At 40.4% G+C, this 17,158-nt stretch overlaps 1 protein-coding gene across 3 annotated transcripts in view; it reads right to left on the reverse strand.

Annotated features, from left to right (window-relative positions):
* DOCK2 (dedicator of cytokinesis 2) overlaps positions 1–17,158 on the reverse strand; it is a 415,558-nt gene that overhangs the window by 385,654 nt on the left and 12,746 nt on the right. For all 3 annotated transcript variants that reach the window (XR_007461385.1, XM_049647803.1, XM_049647801.1), the window contains exon 2: positions 9,657–9,740. Coding sequence is in view for 2 of the 3 variants with exons in the window: in XM_049647803.1 (XP_049503760.1) it covers positions 9,657–9,740 (84 nt within the window). In the remaining variant the exon portion in view is untranslated. The remainder of the gene's footprint in view (positions 1–9,656; positions 9,741–17,158) is intronic.

Consider the following 17,158-nt stretch of genomic DNA (forward strand, 5'->3'; position numbering starts at 1 on the left):
AACAGACAAGTTCAGAGATGGGTAAAAGGACAGGAATTTTAAAAGATTCTTCCCTTTGCAAGAACTTCAAAAATGATTCAATTAACAGAAATCCAAATTATACACAGTCTCAAACAAAATGAGCCTCGGTGTAGCAAGTATTGATGACTATAATGAGCCCACTGGCCTTTGGAATAATTCAAGCACAGCCAAGTGGTGGCATTTGTCATCTTTGTAAATAAAAAGCGTCTGTCAGGAGCCTCATTAGCAAACCCTCATTACTGGGCTGACAGATTGTTGTCGAAATATGTTCTCAACAGACATACATGCAAGCCCCCAAACAAACAAGTTGAAATGCAAAGTCACCATTCACAGTCATGAGGCAGCTTGAAGGTCAGGTCCTAAAGAAAACTCAAAGCAACAGGTGCCCACAGTGGCTCCTATTTTGAGAAACAGAAAGAAAGGGAAGGAGAGAAGGAGAAAAGGAAGGAGAGAAGAAAAAAGTTAGAGAAAAGGAATCTCCGATTTGGAATAAAGTACTGTTTTAGGCACCCTTCATGTATGAAGTCTCTTAACCCTCATGACCGCGATGAGGTAGGAACTATAATTATCCCATTTTACAAAAGAATGACCTACCTGAGGCAGAGAGAAGTTAAGTAATTTGCCCAGGGTTACACAGCTAATAAGTGACAATGTCAGGATTGGAATGCACATGGCCATCACACTGCGCTTCCTGTCTGATGCAGGAAGGAGTATGATGGTTGCCTAATATTTCCGTCCTCTCAATATCTGAATCTCCAAAACTATATCCCTACTAAGCTACTTTCCAGCTGAATACTTACAGTGCTGGAAAACATCATGAGGCATCACATTCTACGTTTACACTCCTAATAATCTGTCCATAACTACTGGGAATAATTAACCATTAGCAATAGCGTCAATGCTGGTAAAGGTTTTGTTTTGTTTCTTTCAAGTTATAAATTAATCTTCACAATAATCCTATAGAGTAGATACTATTATTGCCTTACTTTTGCAAATGAAAATAGAGAGGCACAGAATGATTAAGCAGCTTGCTCATGGTCACACACCTAGTCGGTGATGTAACTAAGATTTAAACCCAAGCATCTGACTCCACAGAGATGACACTCCACAGCCGTGCACTATAACAACTCCTTTGTTTGCAGTTCTACCCCATGCCACCAACTAAATAAGAACACCTTTGGAATATTACTAGCCACCATTTTTTGATTACTTAATATAGGCAAAGCTGTATGTTAAGTGTTGTACATGCATTTTCTCATTTAGTCCTCATATCAATACTATGAGCCAAGTATCATCATTCCCATTTTATAGATGAAGAAATTGAAATTCAAGTCAGTTGATGTATTGAGCCAAATCACACAGCCAGGGTTCAAGGGCAAATCTGTATGGCTTCAAAGCCAGCCCTCAATGCTTTTCTGCCACATTAGCCACTGTGTGATGAGTACATATACAGAAAAAGTTCTCTTAGAGCACAAATACAGACAAGGGTCTCATAGTTGTAGTGACCTGAATCTACTTGATGGCCAAAGCCACCAAAATCTACCAGAGACTAGGAAAACAATCAAGGGACCAAAAGTCCCTACCCAGAGCTCATGCGCACATCTGCTTCTCCATGACAGGATCTCCATGATCAGGATCCCTTGAATCCCTGGTCCAGGAACTCTGCCTGCTCAGACCCTTGAGGCTCAGTTACCTACAGACGCCTTGTAGCTTTTCTGATTCTTAGAACTTCAGCTCACTCCTGAGCAAGGAATCTATTGACTATTACCCAGCATACACGTTCTGTTTCCAAGATTCAAGTTCAATCAACACTGATGGTTCACCTACTATGTACATGACACTGGGCTAAGTACTTTCAGAAATAAATATCCTGTGATCCTTGATGAGAAGGGCTTATTACCACCTCCACTTGCAAGATAATGCATTGACTGCATCAGGGCTCTCCTTAGGACTTTTTTCTGACATCTCCACCTCTGCTGGGCCATTGACTTCCATGACTCCTGATGTCGGCTCCCTAATCTGGTCATCTGTCAGCTATATCTGGCTGTACTCCAAGACCTGACCAGGCAGATAACAATAGTTGGCATCCATAGCAAAATGCACAACAATGAACACCATGATCAAAAGCAGGCACACAGCACTTGCCATATCCCAGGACTTGCCCCCAGGCTGAACACATTTTCCTATTAAATAATAGCAACCCCATCCATGAGATAAGCACTTCTGTTTTAATAGGGAACTCACAAAGTGCATCCTGGGGGAAGATGAGAAAAGGAAAATGTTTACCATTCTTCGTGACAGTTAGAAAGTACCAATTCTTCAAACTGTCCTCCCTTCCCACATCCCAAATACTAAAACAAAATGTACCTAAATTCTCTAATCATCTAGCATCTGTGGAGAGTAGGGAGAAAGTTGAGGAGAGATTAAAAATATCCCAGGATAGAGACGCCTGGGTGGCTCAGTCAGTTGAGCATCCGACTTCAGCTCAGGTCATGATCTCACAGTACGTGGGTTCGAGCCCCGCATTGGGCTCTGTGCTGACAGCTCAGATCCTGGAGCCTGCTTCAGAGTCCCTCTCCCGCTCATGCTCTGTCTCTCTCTCTGTCTCAAAAATAAATAAAGCATTAAAAAAATTTTTTTTAAAAATTCCAGGACATTAAAAAAAAATCGGTGGCCTAAAGATCCAGTCTTCTCTCTATCTATAAGCAGCATAATTTTTGGTCATGTCACTAAAGCCTGAATGTTTTCATCTATAAAATGAGGGAAATAACATGCACCCCACAGGGTGTTACAAAACTATTTTTAAAATATGATTATGAAGTAAACCATCTAGTAAAGGTATAAAACCTTGGAGGGGAGGAAAACACCAATTTCAGGATAAATATTACCTACAATATGGACAAAAAGACAAGAATAGAATAGAGGAGGGATAAACAGAGGGTTTCAAATGCATCTAAAGTTTTTATTTCTTGAAGTCTGAAGTAAACATTGTAAATTTTAATATTTGTTTATTGAGTGGCAATTGCTTGAATGTATTTTACTTTCCTGTATGATTTTGATTTCCTGTATAATATTAACATCAGATATAAGTTAGCAGTTATCAGTGGTTAAGAGTGTGCTCTCTGGAAGCAAAGCTCAGATTTGTATGGAGATCTACAACTTACTGTCTGTGTGATCTTAGACATTTCTCTGAGCCTCAGTTTTCTTATCTGTAAAATGGAAATAATAATATTGTCTGTCTCATAAGGCTGAAGTTAGATAAGGAATTCAGAGTTTGTCCAGTGCCTGGCATATGGTGAGTGTTCAAAATTAGTAAATACCATTCTCTCTTTTAAAAATCAAAAATCATCATCAATAACAACCACTACCAGAGAAAGTTGGCAGGGCATATTTTCTATTTTATTTACAAAATGTACAGATTTTTTTTTTAAGTTTATTTATTTATTTTGAGGGCAGGGAGGGATAGAGAGAAAGGGAGAAAGAAAGAATCAAGCTGAGCCCAATGCAAGGCTCGAACTCACAAACTGTGAGATCATAACCTGAGCAGAAAACAAGTCAGACACTTACTCGGCTGAGATACCTGGGCGCCCTGAGAACCTACAGATTTTGAATACCATCACTTTTTCCCAGTGAAGTCCCAACAAAGTAAATGACACATGCTTCAAATTCAACAAAATAGAAGTTTACTGATGATTTTGCCTCACCCTCCTTCAGAAGAGAAGTTCACTTTCACAGGACCTGTCTCTAAAGCAGACCCAAACAAAGGGACATCTCCCTGCAGAGTGGCACTTTAAAAGGATGCCCTGTCAAATGTTCATCAAGACCCTCTCTTACCCTAACAGTAAAGAACTTTGATCACTCTCAGTGGAGTTGTTAGTACGGAAGCTGCTACATGGCTCCGGGTCCACCCTACTCTGTGAGTGGTAGATTCAAAATTCTCTTTGCAAACCTCTTGGCAGCCCAACAAGAACAAGGTAATGCACACATGCCAACTTAGAAAGAGCTCCAAATATTTTTAAGTGAGAAAAGCAAATCTCAGAGTGGGATGCACAGTGTGGTCCCATTTCTAGGAAACAACCAAAGCTATGCCTTACCTTAAAAAGCAAAAGAAACTATGTTGGCCTCCTCCCTCATACCTTCCCTTTGTTTCATTTTAATGGTGAACAAAATTCAAAAGTTCCTTGGGAGCTACCGTACAGAAATTTCATTCTCTTCCCACTAAGAGCGGGCCCCCATGACCCAGACGAGCGTATTTATCAGTAGATGGAATGAGACTTGACCTGTTGTTCCAGAAAGAAAGCAAATAATTCTAGGGGGGGCATTTAGTCCCTCTGAAGGGCTTAGAAAGAAGAGTCTAAACAAGCAGGATTCCTCCCCAAAGACCATCCCCCACCATAGTGTATGTCATCAGAAAAGAAAGAGAGACAGACAGAGAGACACAGGGGTCTTTGGAGGTGGTAGTCACTGCCTTCAGAGCGTTTGGTATAGCTTCCCCAACCCACAAGCCAGATCCAGGCATGAGGGGTAGAGTCCAGGAGATTCACAGCTAGGGACATTTGGCATCTCATACCCCAGCTACATGACTATTCATGCAGGGGACTGGCTGATCTTTGGGCTTATTTGATCAAGGAAGACAGAGATTTGGAAAGAAAGCACCCTAAACTCCCTCCCACCCCCAGCCTTGCTTAAGCTGGAGAAGGAGGGGAGGCATTAAACTGGATATAAGATTGAAATCTTCTTTTGAAATGTCATTAAATATCAGGAAAGATGTCAACCAAATATGACTGAAGGAAGTAAATGAGGAAAAATAACACTGATTTTTTTTATGTTTATCCTCCCATAAGGACTTGTGACTGCTCAATAAACACATGTATTTTCCACATCTAAAATCAGAACATAGAATGTTTATGCTACCTCTGGGTAAAAAGGGCAGCCTGAGAGATATACTATGGACCAAAAAATAAGCATTAGGATATCTAAGGCTTAGCAACAATGGGTACCCTTCTGAACTGTTTGAATTTTCAACAGAACAAAATATTAAATTTAGTATAGGCAAGGAAGGGCTGGCCTCACCTATTCCAGGCAATCAGGAGCCAGCTTCCAGATTCCCTGGGCTATACTGGAGACAGATATACCTCCCAGTCTCCATGTGGCTGTATATAATGGGGGGAAGGATGGAATTAATCAACACAAAACACCTAAGAGTGTTCTAACATAGAGTCTAGCATGGTGCTAGACAGCTTCTCTACTTTCGTGTTATCCTCATAACAACCTTAAGAACAGACAATGGTAACCCATTTCACAGGTAAGAAAACTGAAGTCCACCTACCCCAGACCATTCAACTAGTGGGTAGTGGAGCAGAGAATAACTTTCTGATTCAAAAGCTCATGATCTTTCCACTCCTTTTATGTTTGTTTGTTTGTTTGTTTGTTTGTTTGTGGGGAGGATTTAAAAACCATTGAAAAGTACAAAAAATAAACTAACAACCACTCACATTCCTACCACCTAGAATTAATCATTACTAATATCTGGAGATGGGTGCTTCACATCTTAAAGACTATATTATCTTTTTTGTCTAAAATAGATATGGGCTGTTACAAAGAATTTAAAGTAAGCAGGAAAGTATAAATATAGAAGCTAAAAGAATCATCCTGAATCCCATTACCCATAAAAAGAAAAATACTCTTAACATCATTTTAGTCAACTTCTCATTTATATTTATATACACAGAATAACAGATGGATAAATAGATAAAATATCATTTCCAAAAATTCTCATAAAAATTAGCATATAGTAAAGATATTATGCAAATAAAAATCTCAAATACCAAACTTAATCTTATTTATTTGTATTTAATAAAAGAAAAAGAAATGGAGTGAAATTGAAGGAAATGTTGAAACTTTGATTAAATGTTTCTTCTTAGGGGAATCCTCTTGCACTGTTGGTGGGAATGCAAACTGGTGCAGCCACTCTGGAAAACAGTATGGAGGCTCCTCAAATAGTTAAAAATAGAACTACTGTATGACCCAGCAATTGTACTACTAGGTATTTATCCAAAGAATACGAAAATACTGATTCAAAGGGATACATGCACCCCAAAGTTTATAGCAGCATTATCTTCAATAGCCAAATTATGGAAATAGCTCAGTATCCATTGACTCACAAATGGATAAACAAGATGTGGCATATACATACAATGGAAGATTACTCAGCCATAACAAAGAATGAAATCCTGCTACTTGCAGCAACATGTATGGAGCTAGAGAGTATTTTGCTACTCGAAATAAGTCAGTCAAAGACAAATACCATATGATTTCACTCATGAGTGGAATTTAAGAAACAAAACAAACGAGCAAAGGGGAAAAAAGAGGGAGGGCAGCAAACCAAGAAACAGACTCTTAACTATAGAGAACAAACTGATGGTTACCAGATGGGAGGTGAGTAGGGGGATGGGTGAAATAGGTGGTGGGGATTAAGGAGGGCACTTGTCATGAGCACTGGGTGATGTACGAAAGTACTGAATCACTGTATTGTACACCTGAAACTAATATTATTTTGCATGTTAACTAACTGGACTTTGAATAAAAACTTAAAAATAAAATTAAATAAATTTCTCTTCTTTACACAAAAAAAATCCTGAAAACTCCTTAAAAATAGTTATGAAATACATTAAAAGATTGGCGTGGTTATAAGTTTTTAATTGTTCTGTTTAATTTCTGATATTGGCCAACTCTCTGTTAGGATAATATCATAAAGTTAATCTATTCCCTTCTACTCCTCACTGCTCAATTTTATGTGCTGTGTTTTTTTTTCTTTACATTGTCCATTTCCCTAACATTAACATTATTTTTGGTAGTCATAAATATTGTGACTTTTAATATCAATCTCTATAAATTCATTCATTTAGACTCAGTGCTCACCACTATTTCCTTTTATCACAGCCTTTTACTTCCTGTTTTATGAAATTTTGATTCATCTCTCAATTGGCTGGATTTTATTTTTCAATTAGGTTTCTATAAGAGGGTCTCATGAGCACACCCCCAGATCTTTTTACTACATCACCCTGACTAATTTTTGACTGACACTGTGGTTTTCACCTTTTTATGTTTGCCAGAAACAGGTTTTCAATCAGAATCATAGGCAGAACTTCGCATCTGCAAAGCAGACAACACTGAACCTGATCTCAGAGCCTTTAGCTGTCCAAGGCCCTCAGGGAAACCTTAAGATCCCATAAATTCCAGTTTGAAAACTCCCTATGGATATGGATGCATGCATGATGAGTCTTGATAATTTGTATACCAATGCTTCAGATAAATAGAATCATTTTAACAGACTTCTGAACATTGAATATACATTTTCAAAGTACACATGAACTGGCAATCACTCGCTAAATTAATATGCCCAGCTCTTTCCAGAAAGGCAATGTGGCTGCTTCTTGCCAGGATACATTAAAATAAAACTAATAAAATAGAATTAAAAGAGGAAAACCAGAACCAAAGAGGTTAGCAACAAGGACACTAATCCCAAAGACAAATAAAGGTGGCTTGAGTCATCAAGTGTGACCTTTCTGAAGGTCGGGCACCAGGCCAGGCAAGGGAATGAAAGGCTCTGACTGTGTGCTACCCGTGTGGTCAGTTTACTGGCCTCAAGCTCGTTCTCCAGGAAAACGAAACGGAAAATACTTGTCTGAATCTCAAAATGTGGGACGCGGCAAATAATGACCAGGTTTTTTCACTGCTTTGGTAGCTGTGGAGTGAAAGAAAGGCTGTGGGCTTATACACATGGGGAGGGAAACACAGCCACACTCCTGCGTGACCCTCAGAGAGTCATTTCTCTTCCCTGAGTCTTATTTCCTGACTTGCAGACGTGAGGCCTCACGCCTGTTTCTCAGGATTAGCATTCAGCAGCATGGGAGACACAGTGAGGAGAGTTGTCATCTGTTTATATTTTCATTCTTTGACCTTGCTGGTTACTTACAGTTTGCTTATCTGCCACTGGGTAGAGCCAGATTTGTGAAAGATGGGTTGCAGTGTGGAAGGGGGCAGGGGGGTTGGAACCATATACTCTCCTTCCTGCCCCTGTCCCATTCACTCTGTGTGTAAAAGGTTTTAACAGGGCCAGACTGGGATTTTCAGAGGCCTGGACTCTAAAAAGTGCTTCGTTTCACCTCACATACAACCCAAAATAACAATAACACTAAAGGATAAGACAAATGTAAGGAAGGTGAACAAAGTTCTCATTTCTCCCATGATGACCCGGCTAAAGCTCTTTTGAAATATCAAATATCAAATTCTTTCCTCCTCACAAAAGCTTTTCTGCTTGTTTGCTTTTTGGTTTGCATGTGTGTGTGTGTGTGTGTGTGTGTGTGTGTGTGTGTATGCTTGTGTGTATGTTTGCATGTGTGTGTACGCGTATCTGTGAGTGTGCTGTGTATGCTTGTGTGCCAATCTGCAGAACAGCCTTGGAAGTTACATACAGCTAATCTGGCACTGGAGATAAGACCTGTCCTGTGGGTGGCTGTGAGGAGTAACTAGACTTGCATGTCAGCATTGTCCGGAATTTAGCACAGTGCCCCCAGTACCTGGTAAGCATCCAACGATGGCTAGTTCTATAGGCACCTCTGTTCTGGCTGGCTATTTCCCCTGGAGGGGCTCTCCTTCACAGTAGCACACCTGTTTCCTGCCCACCCCTCACTCCCATCACAGCACAGGAGAGCATTACCTGAGGGATTAGCTGGGAGGGAGGGATGGGCCTGGGTGCTCAGTCCACTCACCTCTTCTTTCTTCTTCCTCTGCCCAGCTACAGGAAGGACATATGCTCTCCACACAGTCGGGTTAGTGGCAGGCCCAGGGAAGGGGAGAACTGTGGAGGTCTTGCTCTGCCAGTGACGACTGGGAGAGTCTGGCTCAGAGTGGCCGACACATTGGCAAGTTTCTTCAGTATTACACCCAAGCCACACTCCCAATATCAATTTTATCAGTGACATAGGTGATATATTGATTAATAATGGCCTAACTCATGGGTCCAAGGCCATTAGCTTTTGTGCAAGTTTTAAAGAGTACCCCTACGACCACCAGCACCACCATGGGTAAACACAGCCCAATACACGCTTGGCTTCACAAGAGAATGGCACCTCTGTGGGAAGAAAGAGATGCCACTTTGCCCAAGACAGGGCCCCCAGCTCGGTGCAGGGTGTGAGCACTGCTCCCTGGACCAGGCACAGTGCCTATACCACACAGTTGTGCATATCAGTTCTCCTGGAATCAAGGGTATAATTTCCTAAGCCCTTCAAACCCCTAATAGTGCTGATTTCCCTTTATAACCTTATTAGTATTGATACTAAGAAAGAAGGTGGGTGTCATAGGCCCTAAGAGCCCCATGGCTATGGCAAATGGACAGCACAACAAACATCAAACCACACAGTCAGGCCTTTGCTACTAAGCATAAATTCCTAAAATAACAAAGCATTATTTTCAGTACATTCAAATTACTAATATTATCAAAATTCATAACAGACCACACATAGCTCCAGGTTCCAAGAGAGGGCTGGAGGTGCTGGGTATATGCTGCAGGCATCCCAACACCATCAGCTAGGGGTCCTGGCATCCCTGGATCACCTGAGCCAGTGACTCACCTCCGCAGGTCTCCTGTATTCGCACCACATCACCAATCTGCAGGGAGAGCTGGAGGGCTCCACTCCCTTGGAAGTTGTATATGGCTGTGAAACAGAAGAGAGGGGCAGCCTGGTCAGACTTCTGGATACTGATAATCACTGCTCCTCCCTGTTTTCCCTGCCTTGAGTTTACCCAACACCATGCAGACTACATGGGCTAACAAGACTAATGCAGAACCCACTGCCTACCACAGGACTGAATGCAGCCCCAGCCTGGCTGCTAAAGGCCCTCACTCACTGACCAAACCTGACCTCTCCCAGCACAGGTTCTGCACTCCAGTCTGCATGACAAGAACGCTGTTTATATCATCTACCATAGGTTGACCTCTCACAGTGCACCAGGCATGTGCTCTGCACATCTTCTCATTCCCTTCTCACAGCAACCCTGTGAGGTATAAACTGTGATCCCATTTTGCAGATGGAAAACAGAGGTGCTGAAAAGTTAAATAATCTGGTGAAAATCATCAGGCCAGGAACTGACAGGAAAATCAGTATCTAACTTCCATATTCTCAACCACCATGATGAGGTACTTGCTGCTCCCCAATTACTCCCTCCTGGTGACAATAGCCTGACATCCAAGGATGTGCTGTCTCCCAATTTCCATTATCAGTGCCTGGGGGCAGTAGTTGGCTGTGAAGTAGCCAGAGTCCCCTCTGTGCTGTCAGAACCTCCGTTAACCCCTTGGAACATGACCTCATGCCATATCATTGCAGTGCGTAGGCCGTGCTCAGCATCACTTGCTAAGTGAAGACCAGGCCACATTGTTAATCCATGTTAGGGTTGCAGCCTACTTTCCAAAGGCTAAAAATGGAACCACCAGCTTAGTAGGTCTTCAAGAACAGAATAAGACACAATGCATGTGGGTTGATTTAAAGAAAGTCTCTCAGGAGGCTGAACAGTATGATCCTAGAATGTTGTCATCATTCATTCATGCAGTGAATATTCAGTAAGTGGCTATGATGTGCCAGGCACATGCTAGGCACTGATCTCACTCTATTGGTGAACACAGAAATAAATATAAGTTTACAAAAGATGATACATGTGAAAGAGAAACAATAGAGCCTGGTATAGAGTTATAGGGCACATCACATTTTGTTGGGGTATTTAGGAAAGGCCTCTCTGAGCTGATACACAAAGTAATTGAGCTGTTCAGCTGTGGGGACACTAAGGGAGGGGCATTTCAGGAAGAGGGAACAACATGTGCAAAGGTCCTGAGGAAGGAAGGCACTTGGCATATTCAGACAACATCAAAAGACACCTCTGTGGATGGAGTAAGATACGAGAGGAAAAGGTGATACAAGATGAGGCTGAAGAAGTAGGGACCAGGTCCCGCACAGCCTTGTGATGAGTTTAAGCTTTACTCCAAGAGAATGAGAAGCTGGAGGGATTTTATTTATTTATTTGGGAATAGATTTATTGGGATACAATTTGCCCATCTGAGGTATATAATTCAACAATTTATTCACAGAGTTGTGCAGGCATCACCGTGATTAATTCTAGAACAATCTCATCACCTCGGAAAGTTACCCCAGCTCCAAGTGGCCACTAATCTACTTTCTGTCTCTACAGATATGTTTATTCTGGGCACTGCATACAAATAGAATCATATAATACATGGTCTTTTGTGACTGGCTTCTTTCACTCAGCAGTGTCCTCAAGATTCATCCATGGGGTAGCAACTGTTGCAACTCAATTTACTCCCTCTCCCACTGGTCCTCAGTTTCCTCATATGTCAACAAAACAAAATGTATTCAAAAACTACTTCTTCAGGTGACTTCAGCAAAAATGGCAGAGTAAGGAACTCCACGTGCCTGTCCCTCCAAAGAAGTAATGAGAAATCTGACAAAAGCTGTCAGAATCAACTGTATCAGAACCCTAGAAAATAGTCAAAAGTTTACACCAAGAAAATGCTTAATCAAGAAAAAGGCAACTGAAACCTGGTAAAGCTTTCTGGCATTTTAACTTACCCTTACTCCCCACCTTGGTGGTGGTCTTGAAAATGGTATTCTGTGTCCTTTGTGTGGGTTTCTAGAGCCAGACGGAGCAGAGAGGACCTTGTTCTAAGAAACTGTAGTTGTCTGTTTCGACCTGTGTGTGGGCTCCCCACAAGATTAGAGCTATGAGCTTGTCCTTTATTATTGTTTATTATTTATGCTTTGGAGGAATGAGGGGAGTAGAAGTAAATTAAGTCAATGGTAAGACTACCAGGAGGACTCAGGATTCCTCTCATTTAGCTCAATCTATTATCTGCCCTGTTTGGTCACATGATTCATCAGCAATGAGCTTCTGTTTGGTTTGGAGACCACTGGGATTAGAGAGACAGAACAATGGCCTTTTCATGGGCCTTTCCACATTTACTCTGCCTCCCTCCATCCAATCGCCACACATTAGCCAGAGCAATAGTCAGTGCAATGGGATTATATCACTCCCCTGCTTAACTAACACTCTTTTGTCTTCCACCCACTGGCATGTGTATAAACAAAAGAGTCTATCCATACAATGGAATATTATTTAGCCACAGAAAGGAATAAAGTAGTTACAGTTACTACAATATGGATAAATATGGAATGAACAATACCCACATATACCAGGGGATCTGGAAGGCTATGCACATGGTTGGACATGCTAATAAAGGATGGAGAAGGCCGTAAACTCTCAACTCTGACTGACCTTCAAGCACCATGCTGTCAGGAAATGCAGGCAGCTAAGGCAGAGCTGCAAGTGGCCTGGTTAAGTGTTAAAAGTATGCCCCAATACACACATACAGAGTCCAACTGCAAACAGCAGATCTCTTTTCCTTTCAACTCCAGGCATTTGGAGATTTGAGTGACCATATTGCAACAAATAATACAGTCTTCACAAAAGTACTTTAGAAGAGTCATTAAACAAACAAACCATTATATCCTATATTAAGCAGCTACAACAAGCCCTGACAAGGAAGAGAATCTGACATCTGAGCTAGCACATTATAATATTCAAGATATTCAATTTTCAACACAAAATTATGAGGCATGTAAACAAACAAACAAACAAACAAGAAAGTATGGCCTATTCACAGAAGAACAAAAAGAAATTAATAGAAATTCCTCACAAACAATATACATTGGATTTATATGAAAAAGACTTTAAATCAATTGTCTTTATGCTCAACTAGCTAAAGAAAACTATGGGCAAATAACTAAGTAAAACCAAGAGAATAATGTCACATAATATAGAGAATATTATTAAATAGATATAAATGACAAACTAATAAAATAGAAATCCTGTAGCTAAAAAATACAATAAAAAATGTTAGAGAGGCTCAATTGCAGACTTGAGCAGTCAGAAGAAAGAATCAATAACCTTGAAAGTAGGTCAGTTGAGATCAGCCAGCCTGAGAAGTAGAAAGAAAAGAGAATAAAGAAAAATGAACAGTGCCTAAGTGACCTGTGGGATACTATCAAGCACACAAACTTCATACAATGGGAGATTCCATAATTAGAGGAAAGAGAGATAAAGGAGTAGAAAGCATATTTGAAAAAATAATGGCCAGAAACTTTCATTTGATGGAAGACATAAATCTACAGACCCAAAAAGGTCAGTGTTATCTGAGCAAAATAAACACAGATATCCACACTGAGACATAATGGTGAAACTGTCCAAAAAAAAAAAAAAAAAAAACCCAGAGAATTTTAAAAACATCAAGAGAGAAGCAAATCATCATGTACAAAGACTCCTAAATAAAATTAATAAGTGATTTCTCTTCAGAAACCACAGAGGCTAGAAGGCAGTGGGATGTCATATTTAAAGTGCTAAAAGGAAAAAAAAAATCAACCAAGAATTCTATCTCTCAAAAAATTATTCTTCAAATATAAAGGAGAAGTTAAGAGATAAACAGAAACAGAGGTCCATTACTAATAGACAACTGGAAAGACAAATACATAAAATAATAATTATAAAATCTATAATACACACATATACACAATGTATAAAAATGTAATGTGTGACAATAACAACAAAAGGGAAGAGACAGATTTGTACAGAAGCAGAGGTTTTGTCTACTATTGAAGCTAAATTGGTATTAACTCAAAATATATTCTTATTATGGTAAGATGTTAATTGTGAACCCCAGGTTAACCTCTAAGAAAATAAGCAAAAAACAGAGAGAAAAGTAAATGAGAAAGGAACCAAATCAGTAAACTAGAAAAAATCAATTAAACACAAAAGAAGGTAGTAATGAATTGAAGAACAAAAAAACATGTAAGATACATAGAAAACAAATAGCAAAATGTTATAAATAAAACTTTCCTTATGAGTATTTACATTAAATGTAAATGAAGAAAACTGTCTTGGCAAAAGGCAGAGATTGATAAAAAGATTATAAAACAATAACCAAACACACACAGACACACACACACACACACAGACACACACACACACACCCCACCATGATCCAGCTGTATGTTATCTACAAGAGACTCACTTTATATCCAAAAATACAAGTTAGGTTCAAAGTAAAAGAATGGGTAAAAAATGTTCCTTGCACATAGTAACAAAAAACACTGTAGTGGGTATGGTAATACTAGACAAAACAGACTTTAAGTCAAAAGTGTTTCAAGAGACAAAGAAGAGTATTATATATTGGCAAAAGGGTCAACACACCAAGAAGATATAGCAATTATAAACAGATGTCCCTAATAACAGCACCAAAATGTATGAAGCAAACACTGACAAAATTAAAAGGAGAACTAGGCAGAGGCTAATAATAACCAGAGACTTCAATGTCCCACTATCAGTAATGTACAGAACATGTAAGCATAAAGTCAGTAAGAAAATAGAATATGTGAGCCATACTGTAAATAACCAGACCTAAAGGACATATACAAAATACTCCATCCTGCAACAGCAAAATATACTTTCTTCTCAAATGCATATGGAACATTTTCTAGAATAGCCCATAAGTTAGGCCACAAAACACATCTCAATACATTACAAACACTGAAATCATACAAAGTGTCTTTTCCAATGACAGAGGAATGAAGCTAGAAATGAATAAGAGAAATAAAACTGGAAAATTTACAACTATGTGCAAATCAAACAATATACTCTTTTTTGAGAGAGAGAGAGAGAGCACATGTGTGCACACTAGCAGGAGAGGGGAAGAGGGAGAGAGAGAGAGAGAGAGAGAGAGAGAGAGAGAGAGAGAGAATCTCAAGCAGACTCCTCGCTCAGTGCAGAGTCCAACTCAGGGCTCAGTCTCAGGACTGTGAGATCATGACCTGAACCAAAATCAAGAGTTGGCTGTACAACCAACTGAGCCACCCAGGTGTCCCTAAACAATATACTCTTAAGCAACAAGGTATTAAAGAAGAACTCACAAGGCAAATTAGAAAATATTTTGAGACAAATGAAAATGAAAACACAACCTCACAAAACTTATGGATGGAGTGAAAGCAGTAATCATATCAGTGAAGGAGCCTTGGAGAAGAAATGAGATCAGATTCCTCCTCAAACATAAAAAAGAAGCATTTATAATATTGTTTCACTGTGTCCCAGAGAAGCATATTCTCAATTGTCCTTTTGTGTTGTCTTCATAACTACTACACGAGGTAGCTACTATCCTCATTTTACAGATGAGGAAAATGAGGTACAGAGGTACAGGTTTGAGTGGCTCACCCATAATCTCCCCTTACCCTGTTGGCAGTAAGAGCCAGGACTCTAACCCAGCCCTGTGCCTTATTCATTCTCTGCACCTGTTTCCTCCCCACAGAACCTAGATGGCAGGTACTCAGGTGTTCACCAGACCCTGCTTCACGCTTCAGTCTTGCCACATTCTCTACGGGAAAAGGAAGAAACTTAGAGGCTATTTAGTCCAAACACCTATACAAATCAGCCCTTTCACCACGGGACCAACCAGTGTTTGTAGGTATTCATAGTAATGGAAAATCTCGATCCTGAGAGACAATAAAACTTGGGAGTCAAGAGTCTATCTGGAGTCACGCAGATGTGGCTCCTGGGCCTAGTTTTGCCCTTTATTGGCTCCGGCCTCAAGCCCAGAGCCCCAGCATGTGATTATACAGGTTTGCCCTGCAAGGGGTGACCCATTGGAGGTTAGTATGCAACCTGTGATCTGGGCAGGGGAGGGGTATTATTTTTGTAATCCACCCAAAGTCACTGTAAGGGCCAGTGGAAGGCTGCTGGAGCAGCTTCACACCCCTGAGTCTCATTTTCCCCAATCATAGAACGGAGGAGATGATAGTCCCTAATTTGCAGGGTTCTTAGGAAGCTCAGCTGAGATTAAAACACAAAGGATTTACTGGTGTCTGGCCATAGTAAGTCCTCAATAAATGGTCATCATTTTTCTCTTTATTAGCATTATAAAACCTCCTAAAGCAATCTTTCCAGAAGAACTCCTTCAGAGCTCTTCTTTAGGTCACCTTAAATCTGTCTCCCTGCAGTTTGCAACAAATGACACTGTTGGTCAACACTGAATAAAATTAATCCTTTGTTCAAAACCAGACCTTGAGAAGGCCCTCAGGGGACTCAGGAATCTCTTCTCCTGCATAAACATAGCATGTTTCTCTGTTGCCTTTACACTTGGTCTGATTTCAAACCCTGTCCCCACACAGGCTGCTGACATTTGGACCTGCTCCAGCTTGCTGGTGCTCTAACTCAGACCCTCCCACTCCTTGCTCCCTCCAACCCCAGAAATTTGGCTGAGAACATGTATGTCACAGACCTGGGCAGGGCCATGGAGGCAACTGAGATTTCTAACAGAAGAATCCCATCCACAAAATAAGTTGGCCTCTGAGGAACTAGCAAATAAGGTCTGTCCATCAGACATTAGGAGGGTGGGGTGAGACTGTTTTGTTCCCTATTTCCTCTTCATCTTTCCTTAGGAATCCCTTCCTCACCCTCTGCCCAGCTTCATCGGATTAGAAGGTTCAAATTGATCAATTTAAGAAAATGTCTTGGAGAGATCTTGAAACATGGTATTCAACATGAAGGTCTGTATTCATTCCAAAGACGCACATTGTATGAAAATGAAAGTAACTGATGTTGCTGTTTAATTTAAAAATGTATTTCTGCGTTTGCATAAGGGCCTCTATTCTCAAGACTCCATTTGGGGAAAATCAGACATTACTGACAAGGAAGTGGCTTTGCATACCAATACCCTATTCTGTTAAATTTTCTAAATGACTAACAGGAAACTTTGAACAAGAATGCTACTGTTTGCTAAAGTTTGATTGCTTATCTATGATCCTCATTTGAGTTACTTCTGACCAGTGTAGAAACAGATCACCTTTTTCCCTATTCCCTGTAGGCCTAACCACTGTCAACTTTTGAATGAGGGATGAAAGGGGCAGAAAAACATGAGGAAGATATAGGACAAAAAATAAGTAAAGCCACTAAAATCATAGCCTGCCCCACCCTAGCCATGCCTACCCAAGGAAGATGGAAAAGTGGTGGGTGGCAGGATTCC

The sequence above is a fragment of the Panthera uncia genome (assembly GCF_023721935.1).
Source record: "Panthera uncia isolate 11264 chromosome A1 unlocalized genomic scaffold, Puncia_PCG_1.0 HiC_scaffold_17, whole genome shotgun sequence".
NCBI lineage: Eukaryota > Metazoa > Chordata > Mammalia > Carnivora > Felidae > Panthera > Panthera uncia.